Source organism: Genypterus blacodes, unplaced genomic scaffold, assembly GCF_046128005.1.
Source record: "Genypterus blacodes isolate CSIRO-AG114 ecotype Tasmania unplaced genomic scaffold, CSIRO-AGI_Gbla_v1 ptg000085l_1, whole genome shotgun sequence".
Lineage (NCBI taxonomy): Eukaryota > Metazoa > Chordata > Actinopteri > Ophidiiformes > Ophidiidae > Genypterus > Genypterus blacodes.
The window spans coordinates 328,126-343,911 of NW_027466890.1; the positions used below are offsets into that span (position 1 = coordinate 328,126).

Sequence of the window (15,786 nt, forward strand, 5' to 3'; positions counted from 1 at the left end):
GGTCTGGCCCGCCCGATCCGGCAATCTGGCCCACCCGATCCGTCCCGCCCGGTCTGCGACCGGCTGCGCAAATTTCGAAACGCGCACCCCCCAACCCCCTGACCCCCCATCAACAAAAGTTTTGTCTGATAATTTAGTATGGCCCCTGAGGGCTGATGGCAACATCAAAATGGCCCGCGAAAAAGGTTCCCCACCCCTGCTCTATTGGTTGTAATGCGGTCAGTCTTGTGTAATACTATATAAATACAAGACACTCTATGCTGATGACACTAAACTCTCCATCAGCAATTAGCTTAGTGAAAGCTTTGGATTTCTCAAACTTTATAGTCGTGCTTATTGTTTTTAATAGGTTTTAGAATCTTAGATCTTCGATTGAAAAATGGCTGCAAACTCCATATCATAAAATGTTTTATAATGTGTTATATTTAAGAGTGACTTTAAGACCAAACTCTCACACTGTATTTATTGGTTCATAGATGTGCTGTTGCAGTTCCTGACAGAAAAACAAAGACAAACTTTGTTTACTCATCCCGTTTGACGCGCACGCACGCACGCACGCACGCACGCACGCACGCACGCACGCACGCACGCACGCACGCACGCACGCACGCACGCACGCACGCACGCACGCACGCACGCACGCACGCACGCACGCACGCACACAGCTTTTAGATTAAGACAGATAATTATTCAAGAATGACTTTTACATCTTCCAATTTCTTCAGGCAGTGACTGCAGATCAGTCCCCAGTCCATCAGAACCCGATGGGGTTCAGGTCTGAACCCCATCGAGTCCATGAAGACTAATTGTGAAGAAGCACTCAGACACACCTTCTACCCCGCATCAGGCAGATCAGCATCATTTCAGAATAGCTGGTTTATACACAGCAAAACTAAAGCTCTGATGTTGGTAAAAAAAAAACAACCACCCCAAAAAACAGTTGTGGATAAATGAATAAAATAAGAAGATCCCAATGAAGGGAATGAAAGGAAGTCATTTGAAGCACACAGGGGATGAGTCATTGGCTTTTAGAATATGTGTGTGTGTGTGTGTGTGTGTGTGTGTGTAAGTGTGTGTGTGTGTGTGTGTGTGTGTGAGAGTGGGTAGTGAAATAAATTGAACCTTCAGGCAATAGGTGAAAGGAGGAAAAACAACGAAGAATATGAAAGTACATCACTGACATCTTTTTTCAAGAGTGCAGAAATAAGACAACTGCATTCTCTTGTTTTTTCTTGTCATCAGAATCTTTCACAGACATTTTGAATATTCAATCTTTGAATGTCTTGTTAGTTGGTTCAACGCTTGCCCGGCTGGGTGACCCGGGGGCAGGACTCGGGCAAGTTAAAGGCGATGTGCCTGAGGCTGTCTCTCTCCTCCCTGATCTCCTGCAGGTCTTGTTCCATGAGGGACAGGCGGCTTTGCTGCTCCTCAGCCTCCGAGCGCAACCTCTGGATCTTCCTGCCCAGCACCGGGCTCTCCACGCTCCCGCGGAGCATGTCCAGACGCTGCACAGTCTCGTTCAGGATGCGGTCGAAGCGCTCCAGTGGCACGCTTCCATCTGCCGCAGACATTGCAGGAGAGTGACGACAGATCGAGAAATGAGAAATCAAAGACAAAGGAGTTGAATCTCTAAATCAGTATTTACCTGAACACAGTGATTTGGTCTTTATTAGACTCTTAAAGGTGTAAAAAGGACAACACAGTGGGGGGGGGGGACTAATTAAGTGAAGTTGGATAATTTCCCACGGTACACCTGACGGCACACCGGTTGAAAAACCCTGACTAAGACGTTCAAAAGCTTTTGCATTCATTTAGTTCTTCTTCAATGCATTTTATTCAACTTTTATAGCTAAAACAGGATATGCTTCAACTCTCAGGTTACTAAATCAAAATATATTGTGAGCTCATAAGTATTGTGAATTGTTATTGACTGACTTATTACTTCAATATCTCTAATTTAGAATACTTTGATAGTACTTGAGTAACACTTCTGAATATTTTCTCTGCAGCTGTTTTTCTGGCTTTTGGGCGATACATTATAGCTAGTCGTGGGTTGAAGAATATATCCCATAATTATATACAGTTGAGTTATTTTAACACTTTTCAAATTTATACCCCAAGGAAAAGCTGCTGCAGCCATGTTAGCAGCAGTTATTCTTGCTTTACAATGGGTATGAAAAATTTGGGAAATATTTCCATGTTAAATGAGGCATTTAAAGCACAGAGCTTCTGACATTTAAGGTATAATGATGATTTATGAATTTTCAATCCATGGGGAGTTGAAAAAGTAGCCTAGGCTGACACTCCTCTATAGGTTAGAGACAGTTAACTCTCCGTCTTACCGATCTTGGTGATGAGTTCAGTCAGCGTAACAGAGTAGGCCTCTAACTGGACCTTGGCTGCTTCAATGTTTTGCTTCACATCAGTCAGGGACACCACAGGCTGTGGAGACACAAACAGAGTCCTTGGCGATACAGTCTTTCATGCTTCGGGATGTACTGACCAGCAACCACAGCTTCTGCTGCGCAATTGGGGCCTCGCTGCGTACTTCTGAAGGGATCCGGGCCTGTGCTTTGTCACTTAGCGCCTCCTGCCCAGCCAGCTGGCGTGCAGCGGAGTCGAGATGCAAGCCGAGATGGGCAGATGCGGTCCTGGTGTGCTTGGCCTGGCTCAGAATGTGTTTGGATTCCTGCGTAAAGGACAATATCGAAGTGAGGAAAATATGAAGGAGATAACAAACACCACTGAGGAGCAGCAACACACGGCTCACACGGTTGTACCTTTGCCACGGCGTGCGCTGTCTCTTCGACTTCTTTGGTGGTGTTGGCAGAGAGGCTGGAGTTTTCCAGCGCCGACTTCAGCATCTTCTCTACCTGTGTTAACTTCCTCCTCACATCAGTGAGGACCTTTTCCTGCAGGGGCTTCTCCTTCTTCATTGCAGCCCTCGTCTGGGACTCTCGATGGGGCCACTCTCTCTCCATATCTTAGGCGTTGTTGGAAAAGTATTCAAATAGACCACATGGACCGATTCAAATGACTTGGTGTCTCGACTTGGAACTGTGGAATTTATTCTGCCTATTCATTTAACTTTACTGTTTCTGAGAGACAACATCACTTAACATTCTCCACATGCATCATGGACAGCGATCATTCCCTCTATTAAATTGAGGCCATAAAAACACACGTCTCAAGTTGTTTCACTTAATTCCAGTCTCCACACAAGCCTTTGCTGCGTTCAATACATGATAAATAGATCAAAACATTATAACGGTGATGACACATTTATTATAGTAATACAGAGCCAGTTGCTGTAGTTATGTTTGTTTTTCACTTTGGCAGGATTTGACGTTTGGGTTCAAATAAAATAAATCAGCCGAATGTTACACTAAAACAAAATAACCAGGAACGAATCAACAAAGAGGGAGAGGGAGAGGGAGAGGGAGAGGGAGAGAGAGACTTACATTCTAGTTCTCTGTGCAGTGTGATGGCTTCCGACTCCACCCTTTTCCCTTCCACCACAGAGGACAACGCGGTGACCTTTGCCTCCTGCACGTGAGCGTTTAGCTTCAGAAAGAGACACAGAGGATAGAGAGGATGAGGACACAGGTACAGATCAGGACCTCAATATGGATATAATAGCAGAATTTCAGAATCAGTGTAACAGAAGGTCCAGACTGCTGGTTATGAAAATGAATAAGGTGAGTGTGTGTGTGATAAGATGACCAGTTGTCTCTCAAATGCTTGAAATTACAAAACAGAAAATGCCAAAAGACCTACAGCAGAGTTTTTACACCCTTCCTTAAACCCTCCTTCCTTCTGAATGAGGACCATGGCCATAAACAACATGCAACAGATAATTAACACATTCTTAATCAAGGTCATATATCCATTCCTCTTGGGACACACACACACACACACACACACACACACACACACACACCAAAACACAACAGTAAAGTGTATTCACCTCATACATCTCCTTCACCAGCTCCAGGTTCTTGGTGGCCGCCTGCGCCAGAGGCTCCGTCTCCTCTTTGATGTTGCTGATGATGTCATCTTTGCTCTGCACATGCAGGTCCATCTCCTCTGTCTGGTTCAGCAGCTGCGAGCCCTGCTGAAAACATGAAGACATGTTGACAAATTTGGACGATTTTTGTCAAGGCTATCCCCCTTTGCCATCCCTGCTGTTTTATTTTAGACGTTTACAGGAGGCGTTGCAGAGTCTGAGTCCTGCTCAGAAGGCACAGTGATTCATTAAGTCAGAAACAACGCAAATCGAACAAAGCAAAACCTGCCAAAAATAATCTCTGTCTCTCTCCCTCTTGTGCCTTCTCGCTGTCCCCTTTTTTAACTCGCCAATGTCTAATCATGAAAAAAAAGTGGAGTGTAGTTAAACTGTCCACTCCACTGGACGAGAGACACTTTATATCTCCACATAAAGGTATATAAATAAGCTAAAACAAACAGCGCCGTTTCAGATACTATTTGTTTCCCCCCGCTGGGTTAGTCGGATGTGTTGCTCCGACCTCGGTTTGGCCTTGGAGCGATGATGATGATGATGATGATGATAAGGACTGATGTAAGGATGTGATGTTAGCCAGGGCAGCGGTGAGTTCAGCGGCGCTGCCCTCCAGGGCCCGATGTTTGGCTACGGTAGCGTTCACCTGCACCGCCAGGCTCTCCTTTTGCTCCTGCATGTGTGCGATTCTGGGGAGAAAGTGGGAATAAAGGAGGATCAAGGAGATCTATCTATCTATCTATCTATCTATCTATCTATCTATCTATCTATCTATCTATCTATCTATCTATCTATCTATATATCTATCTATCTATCTATCTATCTATCTATCATCACTCCACTATATCTGATTTGATATGACACATGACAGCAAGATAATAAAAACACTACCTCCTTTCATCCCCATTATGATTTCCCTCGTTCTTTCTTTCATCCTTCCCTTCTTACTTCTTTCCTTTCTTATTGTTGTCCTTCTTTCCTTTCCTGTCTTCTTTTCTATTTCTTTCATTGTTGCTTCCCCTCTCAGAATCTCTCATCTGGAGCTACAACCTCTCACAGTGGCTATATTTTTTTAACCTTTGATACCTGAATAAAGAACTGGGGGGGAGGGGGCGAAATAGGAAGCTGCTGCTGTTTCCAGCGGGTCATGACTCATTGTTATGCGACTGAGGCCTCATAACAGCAGTGAATTGACACTCCTATAAAATGCAGCTGATCTTCTTAAGCACCAACACATTGGGGAAATTTGTTTGGGGAAATACAATTTTATGCTGGCCATCTGCTCGTACGCTCCTTAAACTGACATCATGTAAAATGAGACACACTCGCAGACACGTTTTGACATAAGGCGATGCTTAAAAGATGAACAGAAAATTCCTACACGAGTCGACTGCTGTTAGAAAGAGTATAGTCAATTTTGAGACGCTTTCGCTCCCTCACTCTCATTACAATCGTGGCCAGAGGAAGGCTCTGTCTAAGCGTTCGCGATAATCCTCAGAGCAATCTCACGCTAGGAGATGCAGCAAGTATGCAGCAAATCCGAGAAAGCAAAAGGGGTTTACGGTGTGTGTGTGGGGGAGGGGCGGGAGCTGTCCCCCTGTGGCTAAATGTCCTACTGCCACAGCTCGGATGTGCTTTGAAAAGGCCACAGTAAAAACGAGGACCTTGAGCTGTAATACAGGGATAGGTGTGTTTTGTTAAAGATGTTGTCCGGTGAGGGATGTTGCAAAAAAAAAGTGTTTTATGTGAAGAGGAACGTTGCCTTCCTTCCATCTCTTTGTGTGTGAATGTGTGTTTAGGTCGGTCTGGTTCGCTCACTGCTCCGTTAGGTTCCTGATGTACTCCCTAGTTGAGTTGTCCCGCAGGAGATCCATCAAGAGGCCGAGAGTCTGCTTGGAGGCTCGGACTGCCGTGGTGGCCACGACCTCAATGTTGTCCGCCAACTCCGTGTGACTGGATGGAGAGAGAGAGAGAGGGAGAGAGAGAGAGAGAGAGAGAGAGGGTAAATGAAAACAAAAGCGTGGAGAGAGCAAGTAAAGAAAGCGAGACACACAAAGACTAAGACAAAGACTATCACATCATTACAAATGCCCAAGGAAAATTATCGACACTGAAATCCATTTTATCTCTTTCATCTGAAAGAGATAAAATGGATTTCAGTGTCGATAATTTTCCCAGACTCTGGATTTCTGTAACTACCACATAATAGTAGCGCATAGTCTGAGCAGCGGAGGGCATCAATTGGTGCTCTGTAACTGTCAGGCGAAGAGGAAGAAAGCGAAGGGGGCATGGAGAGATTATTACAGTGGCCTCGACTCAAAACTGGACTACAGCGATTCCATTGATCCAATTTACCTTCTCATTAGCACCTGCGAGTGATTGACCATCGTGGTCCATTGGTTAGGTCCTGCCACCATCTCGAACGGAATGATCTGCAGAGAGGAAAGGCAGACGGGAGATAAGCGTCAGCTCAAACACTTAGCAGGTGGGATTAAATAAACCAATTAACCGAAGAGGCTCATCATAATGAGCAAATGTTCTGTTGTTTTTTTGCTGCTACGATCAAGCAAATATTTGATTTGCTCTTCCTCTAGATCTGAAGTAAAATGTTTAAAGAATTCACTGTGATTCATTCAGTGCCAAAGCTTTTAAAGAGCCCCAGACATTAAAATGTAAGCTGAGTCGTTACACGAGAGTCATTATTCAAAAAGTTTAAATCTGGAAGGCTTAAAAGATTTTGCCTGTTGCCTTTAAAGTTTTTGTCCTGATACTTTTAGGTGCAGTGTATGTTGAACGTTCCATGAAGGGACATTTTATTTGAGAGAATGCTAATAGAATTGGGAAAAATAAAATGAATAAACAATTGACACGCAAGCGCTTGCTCTTCATTTTTAGGGCTGCTCTGCTTATTAATATGGGATTGCACTGCCGCTGCTCCAGGCTTACCCAAGTGATAAGGGCACCGATGGTATGACTACACACACATCACACACATAACAACAGAGACAGAGAGCTATATATTGGCAAAACAAGCTCTCTCATTTCCACCAACCTAAATAACATGGCAGCAGTATCCATAATAGATTCTGAGCCGCCGCGAGCAGAGTGGGGAGAAAGTGAAAAGCCTGGCAGTGGGTGTAGAACAAATTGTTAATTTTAGCATCTATTAAACTAACTGTATGCTGCCGGAATCCTTTTTTTTCCTTCCTTCTTTGGGAGGTTGGAGTTTGAAGCTCTGAGAGATTGTTCTAGGGGAGATTTTGCAGATCCATACGCATGAGGCCTTACCGCAACATCCCATATTAAGGACAAGAAATCAATCGTGTTACATACAGTATCAGCGTGTTTGTGGAATGTGACGAGTGTTATCATAGTCATTCTATCTAACTGTGCTTGTTCATTAAGAATTGTCTATGTGTAAACTATGACGCTAAGAAACCTCTGTTCACAGAGAGGGAGGGCTCAGAGCAGAAGGCTCAGTGAGGGGCTCCAACTGGGGTTATGTATAAGTGACAAGATCAGATAAGATGTTCCTTTGTTCCTGCAGCGGGGAGGTTCACCTGTTGCAGCGGCAGGGTGGATGGTGCAAAGCAATAAAGAGCATTGTGATTGGATGAGAGCCTGGCAAAGTTAAAAGTCTGTCAAGCGTACAGCTGTACTAAGTGGTACTAAGTTTTCAGGGTCAATGAGTGAATGAATGCAAACACTACATATTGCACATCGGGGATATTCCACTGAAGATCATTAGACTAGGTTTACTGGAAGAGGAAACCTTGCCATTGTCATCAGATACTTCCCCACCCAGGCCCTCAACTTCACCTTCAAGGAAAAGTACATGAAGATCTTCCTGGAAGAATGGACTTGCCTGTGCACCAACCAGAAACTAACACAAAGGAGGAGACACACACACATTGAACAGTATATATTGTATGGTTGCAGCCTGTGGACGACTGAAGCACATGAAACCTCGGCTGAGACCATGAAATCTCAGCTGAGTCAAGACAACTTTAATCTCCAATGCATAATAAACAGCTTATGTATGACCTCTCTCAACTTAAAGTCCTTCTTGCAGGCCTGATGAAGAGTTCTGAACACGACAAATAGGTACACGGCAAATATCAGGGAATGGATCCTGGGCCCTTAATCCAGTGTAATATATGTTCCATTTGCTTACCATGTTGTCCAGGTCCAAGGTTGCCTGCTTCAGCTGCTCCTGAGCCCCTCTGATAATGACCGCAGCCTCTGTGAAGGTCCGACATGCGCCCCTGCTCTCCCCATCCTTCCCCTCGCCTTCGCCAATGCTGCAGTTAAGAGCCGACGTGATGCCGAGCAGCTGCAGTGTGAGCGCGCGTGCCGATGCTTCCAGTGCTGCAAACTGCTTGATGAAGGCCTCCTGCGCTTCTGCAAGGACAAAGGAGCATGATGTAAATACAACTGCAACGACTTGTTTCCACTCAGTGTGCAGAATTTTACTTCACCAGCTCTATCTTCCTACGCTCTCACCCTGTCCGTTAAGGGAGTCAAAAGTCACATTCGTTCATTGCCCAGATGTTGACACTGTAGTTATGTCACAGTCTGAGTGTGTATTTGGTGCTCTTTCTTGTCTTAACCGGATGAATAGCCGGTGGGGGAGCCGGGGACGACGTGTGCAATATATATGGATGTGTGCAGTGTCTTCCCACTGCTTTTGTAGCTTTATTTTGTGACAAGGGGTCCTTACTTCCCTTGTCTCTCTCCTTGTCTTTATGCGATATAAAACGCTGGAGAACAAGTGTGTGTGCGCGCGCGTGTGTCCTTTTGAAAGGTACCAGTGTGTGCTGTGGTGCCTCATCGCACCCACACAGTGATCCTGTCGCCCACACGCCGCCATTAAATCCTTATTGGACCACACAGGAGTCTTAAAGAGCATGGCTGGTAACCATGCGTGCGTGCGTGTGTGGATGTGGGTGTTGGGGAAAGGGATTTTCAGACAACTGTTATCGTGATTGCAACTATCATATTGCAACTATCATAATAAACCAGGGATTAAAGATGCACCGCCTGTCATATAAATAGGGATTAAGTTGGTCACATGGCGGCGTGTTCTGTATTGTCATGATTTGTCTCCATTTTGCCTGTGCAGCTGAGCCTGTAAACCCTTTCCCCTCCAAAGATAATGAGAATATATCAGCATCGGGCTCAAGTAACTGGGAAAGGTTTGTATCATTGCCTTTTTCCTGATTTAATCACTTTGTTGTGTTATGGCTGCAGCCACATTGAGCCGAGGAGACGCAGACAGCATAAGCCTATTTGTAGACTAGCTGGGGGCGTTTTCATGTCAAATATCCTGAACACCGCTCTCCAGTCTGGGGAAAAGAATGTCAAACAAACAAAATGTGATGCATAACTGAGCTTTGTATTTACAAAGCAAAGACAAGCCCCTTGACCGAGCTCTTTAGGTGTCACACATGGGGAGATGCAGACTTGGCCTTGAGATCTGATTGGCCGAGTGAAATTATTTGGCTTCTTGGGCGCTAGCGTCACCTTGGAAGGCGAGGAAATCCTCCAGAGCGTTGGGCAGAGCATCCTCCCCCTGGTGCTCGTAATGCCTGTCTGTGTGATGCATGTGTCTGCCCCTGCAATCAAAACGAGCCAAGAGCTTCTCCAAATCCTGCAAGTGGGTCCTCAGGGTCTCTGCCTGTAATGGCGGCAAAGCGGAAACAGAAGGCTGAACACGGCAAAGTATCCATCCGTCCAGCTCTGTGTGTATTTATTCAGACGGAGGTTTTGAGATAGACCTCTCATTCTTGCGACGTGACATCAAAATGTAGTTTTTCAACAGAAGCAATGAATAAATGAATATAAACAAATTGGATATGGATGGAATATAGCTTTCATATCTGCATCTACTCAAACAACTCTGTGTGCAGCATGCAGCTGGAGGATCCATTTGAGCAGATGAGCAGGTTACAGTTTTAGAGCATAAAAGTTACTGAAAGTGGAACTAGGATGATGTCATCCAATTTGTTGACCCTTCTAGTTAAATGGTGGGAACCTATAATCAATGAATCTGTGATCCATCTTCACAGCGAACCAGAACGGAGCAAAGTAGTTAACTACAGTAAGTTTTGAGGTATAGTGGCACTAAATCCACTACTCAAGTGTTTTAACTGAGGGTGATAAATGATTTTACCAGTTACTAGTTTGCATAGTAAGACACAAAAAAAAAATTTAATTCCAACATTTTCATTATGTATTTTGAAACTGCAAGTTTTGTGTGAGTTTCAAAGGAAAGGCACTATGTCTAGTCTTTAGATTTTAATACAGTATATACACCAAATGCTTACATAATACATCAGTAATTTAACACTCTGCCTTAGCCTATTCTTCTCAATAAGTGATTTTCCTTTTGGGGGATGAATGCCTTCTACTCCTCATAATCATTTAGAATTTTGCATGTATGGCTTTTACTTGAAACTGAGTATTCCATATACTGTATATTCACATTTACATACATATACTAATGTGGAGCAGGTATAGGTATAAGTGCTGTTGCTCATGAGATAGCAATGATGATCATTTTCAATACTTATAAACGTCTTTTCTACTTTCACCATAGTGGTTTAGTAATTAGTATGTTTTCAACAATGTCTGCTGGTTTGTGTGTTAGTATGATTACCTAAAAATAAACTTATTTTGACTAAACTTACTGAAGGGGGGGACACCCAGGGAAAAAACAATACATTTTCAGTGCTGATCAGGATCCGGGACGTGTCAATGACTTTAGAAGAGTTATCTACCGAACTCAAGGAGGAAAAATCTATCTAAATTTTTCATCCCATGATAAGACTCTCAAGTGGGACACTTTAGTCTGGACAAATTTGTCTAGGTTGGCTCAACCTCGGTGGAGCAATGTGTTCTAATAAGAGCTCCATATCTTTCTCCATCATTAATCATACATCGCCTCCTTTTTCAACTCTCATGCTTGTTAGTCTCTCTATGTGCTGCATGTGAGCCAGAGGGGAGCGTGTGCAGAAAGCTGCAGTCAGAGAGAGAAAGGGGGAGAGGGGTAAGAGAGAGAGAGAGAGAGAGAGAGAGAGAGAGAGAGAGAGAGAGAGAGAGAGAGAGAGAGGGAGAGCTGGAGGAGACTGGGGACAGTGAGAGTAATTGCAGGTGTTCAGAGGAGACAAGGCGCAGGGATGTTCACTGAATCGCTAACACCGTGGAAATCACAGCAGGCACTCGCGCAGGTACAAGCTGGGCCGGGGAGAACACACACAAACCACTTTAGCCGGAACAAGGGTGTAGAGAGAGAAAGACAAAACATGCGAGTTGTATTAGACAGGGTCTCAGAAGGCAGACGGTGGGATGGAGCGCCTTAGCATATGGATGTGAGCTGCATGTAATCAAAAGGAACAAAGGAGAAGCAGCGCAGGAGATCATTAGGGCTAATGTGCGTTTGTGTTTCACTGCACATTCACGGTTTAGCTGCAGTCTTCCAATACAGAGGAGCCATATGGCCGTCAGAATGGTCAACAAAGGAAAGTGGTGCAGTGGAACTTCTGCTATTGAATGCAAATTGCTTCGCATAATGGAGAGTGGCAAGACACAATCCATGTTTGCAGGTGTCTGTGCGAGCATTAAAAATCTGTAAAAGTGTAATGTAATGTGTGGCACACACACAGACACACACACACACACACACACACACACACACACACACACACACACACACACACACACACAAACTTGAAAATGCAGAAAGAGCTCACAACAAGCAGCTGTATAACTTAAATCATAAATCTAGCAAATACAACCTTGATAGATTTTATGCCAATCGATCATTTTACAGCAACAAAAATACATATAGTATCTTAAATCTGCTTCAACTACTTAATATGTATTAAGTAGTTGAAGCAGATTTAAGATACTGACAGTTGATTTGAGAGTTTGCATCTGTAATATTTTATCTATATTTGATGTTGACTGGTTAGTGTGTGCTTTGCAGATTCAGATGATATATGTAAAAGATGTAATAAACTCAAAATAGCAACCACTAACACATCCTCAAAGTACACCGCAGTGAACCGCAGTTTGTAAAGCAGGAGGACTTAGTGAAATATAGACCATTTAGAACACCACTGCCATGCTAAAAGAGTCCTTTAATGTTTGACATGCAAACCTATTTCACTGCTTATAATCTGTTCTAAATATAGGTCTTTCATTTTCATCATTTTTGTGGTGTTGGTGCTTTTGCTTAAGTTACAGATTCAAACATGCAGCGTAGCTTGCAGAAACACATAAAGGACACATACACAACGACCACACGCTCACACACCTGCGTTTTGACAAGGCCGTAGCACACTTGGCACTCCTCACACTGGTGTGTGGCTCTGTTGTGGAAATAATTCAGCTCACACTGGTCACACTTGTAGCCCACAAAGCCCTGGCGGCATTGGCATGTGCCGTTACCGTGGCACTGCATGGAAATGGAGCCCATAGGGTCGCAATTACAGGCTGGGAAATGACAAAAGGACAACAGAATTTAAACCACGAGGGATCAGGAGGGCAGTGGAGGACAGGGGACAGATGATTTTAGTTGGAAATGACTTCATGAATTGTGATCTAGATTACAGGATTACAGCAGATAGTGCATTTGTGATTCCCAGTACCTCTGCAGCCTCGTGAGGAGAATCCAAAGAAGCCCACACGGCAGGAATGGCACAATCTTCCCGTTACTCCGGCACGACACACACACTGCCCGTTGATTGGGTGACACGCGACGGACGAGGAGCCAATCAGATTGCATTTGCACCTAACAAAGGTGCGGACATTTTAAAAGAACAGGACGACCAAGGGAAGTGTGTTTGGTTCAGTTTTGGTCTTTTCATCTGAAGGTTTCAGACTCGCACAGGGGTTCATCTTTACCTCACACATCCAATGCCGCGCTGGAGGTTGAAGAAGCCAACCTCACAGTGGCTGCAGTCCCGTCCGGTCACATGACCAAGGCAGTGGCAGCTTCCTGTCTGAGGGTGGCACTCGTTCACCTGCCTAGACGTCCCAGCTGGACTGCAACTGCAAGCTAGAAGTAAGAACATTCATGAACACGGAACCAATGCTACCAATTAATTCGATGTTTCTCGTGTATGTTTGCAGTATGAGGGGATTTTTCATCTGTAGAAAATGTGAGAATGAGGAGGAGACTCAAGATCCCACTGTAACTGCTGCAAAACTAACAGAAGAAATGCAAAGGATGCAGAGTGCATTTGTTGACCTTCACCTTGTTTCTGTCATGGCTTCAGTGTCTGATTTGAGCAATTTTCTTCTGAAAACTCAAACCAAAGTCAGTGCAGACCTTTCAAGGAATTCACAATTCATAGCACAAATATTGTTATGACAATTATTTGTGCTGCTTCTCCATCCATTGTCTGCCTCTACATTGTACGCATCACAATAAAAGCTAAACGCATTTTCTAGCTTCACAACTACAGCTGTGTTAGGCTATAATAGAGTTACCATAGGATAGCAACCCAAGATGTTTCAGGGTAAAATGTCATAGAAAACCTTCTGGGGCAAAGGTAAACATGGTTTGGTTGGACTTAAAATTATTAAATTTAGTAGATTCCAGAATATCTATCAGAGAGTAGCAACACAGACATACACTTCTGTGAAATGAAAACAAATGACTGACAAATTCTCCATCTAAGTTACTCACATTTGCACTTCTGACCAGCAGTCTGGTTTAGGGCGTCGCCGTAGTAACCGCGCCTGCAGCTCTCGCAGTGGTCGCCCTCTGTGTGGCCCTGGCATTTCCGACATCGACCGGTGATGTGGTCACAAACTCCCAGCGCGTTGAAGTCCACGTTACCGTTGCACTCACATCTCATGCATGGTTGCACCGGTCCAGACTGTCCCAGGGGATCGCCATAGTAACCGTCTTCACACATCTGACAACGCATCCCTGCATAGGAGAAATGTGAAAGAGACACAGAGAGCTTAGTTAAAGACACAACAAGTACTGTGCTACTATGTACATTTTGGTGGAAAATATGTAACTTTTAGTACATTTATCTGATGTCTGTAGTTACGAGTTAGGGTTTAGTTCTGAAGGCCGTTTTGAAGTATGTCATGGAGTACTGTTCTAAATTCAAGTTAAGGATTTGGGTTTATACTCAGATATTTCCTCTCACCCGTCTGTCCTGTAGGGCAGTTGGTACAAACCACCTGCACTGTCTCTGCAATTTGTGTACAGCTGGTACCGTCTGGGCAAGGGCAAGGTTGACAATCACCAGGCGTGCCAATCAAAGCATTGCCATAGTAACCGTCCAGGCAGCGCTCACAGGTCATCCCGGTGGTAAAATCTGAACACTCGCACACACCTGAAACGGAGAGGGAGAGAGAGGGAGAGAGAGGAGTATTACACATTCACACGCCTGCTAATGCCACAAACAGACCAAGGAGGGTGATGTTTCCCTCACCGCCAGCAGAGTGCGCTGTGTCTCTGGGTCACAACTACACACGATCTCATTCAGAAAAACTTTCCCCACAGCCCACTGCAGAGAGGGAAAGACGACTAAATTCACCCTGACTATAATTGCTTTGGGAAATATAATAGCCAAGAGCAGTCTGAAAGACCTTCAAGGAGTAAAGCAAACCCCCACCACCACCTCGGGTGGGAGATATTACCATTTCTATGATGTCCTTAAAACAAACTGTTTCAACAGCCTCACAAAAACAACTCACAGCTTTAATTCACTTTAAAGGTTTAACTCATATGCAACACGTGATGTTATTCATATTTATCGACACACACACACACACACACACACACACACACACACACACACACACACACACACACACTTTCTGTTCGGTACACTACAAAGATATAACGTGCCTCTTCTTTATTATGGCATGTTTCAATTCCAGTGTGTTACAGGCAGCGGTAGATTACACAGCAATGATAATCTGAGAGTATAATCTCACCTGTGATCGGTGACATCAACCTAATCTAAGACTGGAGAGGAAACAATTATTCATAAAAAGACAATTATGATGCTGAGAAAGGAGAATCCAAATCACAATTTCTGCACCCATGTCACAAGTCAAGACAGACAAGTAACACATCAAGTCAATGGTGGCAGGTCTATAACACATCATAATCATAATCTCAAATTGCATTCATTTCTTTCGCATAGAGTTCACAATTTGTTGAAAACATACATAGATATGATTAAAAAAGGTCAAGTAAAGGCTCAAGATAACATATTTGTGAGTGGAGACCAAACACACACACACACACACACACACACACACACACACACACACCCTCGCCAACCTCCTTTACCGCTTGTGATTATTACATCAATAACCTCTGGGATGAAATAGTGGAAAATGGATCAGGTTTAACGGAGCAATCCAGTTTTAATAACTGATTGACTGAAGCGTGTAGGCGGCTACAAAGTCATATTACTCATCGCCCTTCCTGCAAAACCCCCAAATAAAACATTCTGTAAGTAAATATTCCTTCTTAAGGCTGAATTATGGCCGATGTGTTTGCGGTGTTAAATTCATCACAGCATCCACAAAGGATGGGCAGATATTCATTTAAGTTTCATCAAGACAATGCTTATTAATAAAAAAAAAAAACTTTATAAACTTAATAAAAAAAAGGCTCTACTACAAGAAGATAATCATCATTCTATTATTTTTTCTTTTCTATTTTATTACAATTTCTCAAACAACCGATGCACGTGTTGAAAGCAATTATTGACTGTCACAATTTCCCA

General features: G+C 43.8%; 1 protein-coding gene across 2 annotated transcripts in view; it reads right to left on the reverse strand.

Annotated features, from left to right (window-relative positions):
* Window positions 1–391: 391 nt before the first annotated feature.
* lamc3 (laminin, gamma 3) overlaps window positions 392–15,786 on the reverse strand; it is an 87,238-nt gene continuing 71,843 nt past the window's right edge. Inside the window, exons 13-28 of one of the 2 annotated variants that reach the window (XM_076158713.1) lie at window positions 14,188–14,376; window positions 13,713–13,958; window positions 12,926–13,079; window positions 12,670–12,812; window positions 12,336–12,514; window positions 9,542–9,695; window positions 8,193–8,419; window positions 6,374–6,450; window positions 5,837–5,971; window positions 4,527–4,707; window positions 3,968–4,111; window positions 3,462–3,564; window positions 2,781–2,983; window positions 2,549–2,689; window positions 2,343–2,442; window positions 392–1,558 (exon numbers count right to left, since the gene is read on the reverse strand). In XM_076158713.1, coding sequence (XP_076014828.1) covers window positions 1,296–1,558; window positions 2,343–2,442; window positions 2,549–2,689; window positions 2,781–2,983; window positions 3,462–3,564; window positions 3,968–4,111; window positions 4,527–4,707; window positions 5,837–5,971; window positions 6,374–6,450; window positions 8,193–8,419; window positions 9,542–9,695; window positions 12,336–12,514; window positions 12,670–12,812; window positions 12,926–13,079; window positions 13,713–13,958; window positions 14,188–14,376 — 2,639 coding nt within the window. In that variant the 3' untranslated portion in view covers window positions 392–1,295. Of the gene's footprint in view, window positions 1,559–2,342; window positions 2,443–2,548; window positions 2,690–2,780; window positions 2,984–3,461; window positions 3,565–3,967; window positions 4,115–4,526; window positions 4,708–5,836; window positions 5,972–6,373; window positions 6,451–8,192; window positions 8,420–9,541; window positions 9,696–12,335; window positions 12,515–12,669; window positions 12,813–12,925; window positions 13,080–13,712; window positions 13,959–14,187; window positions 14,377–15,786 lie in introns of both variants that reach the window. The other variant, XM_076158712.1, reaches the window with a different exon arrangement.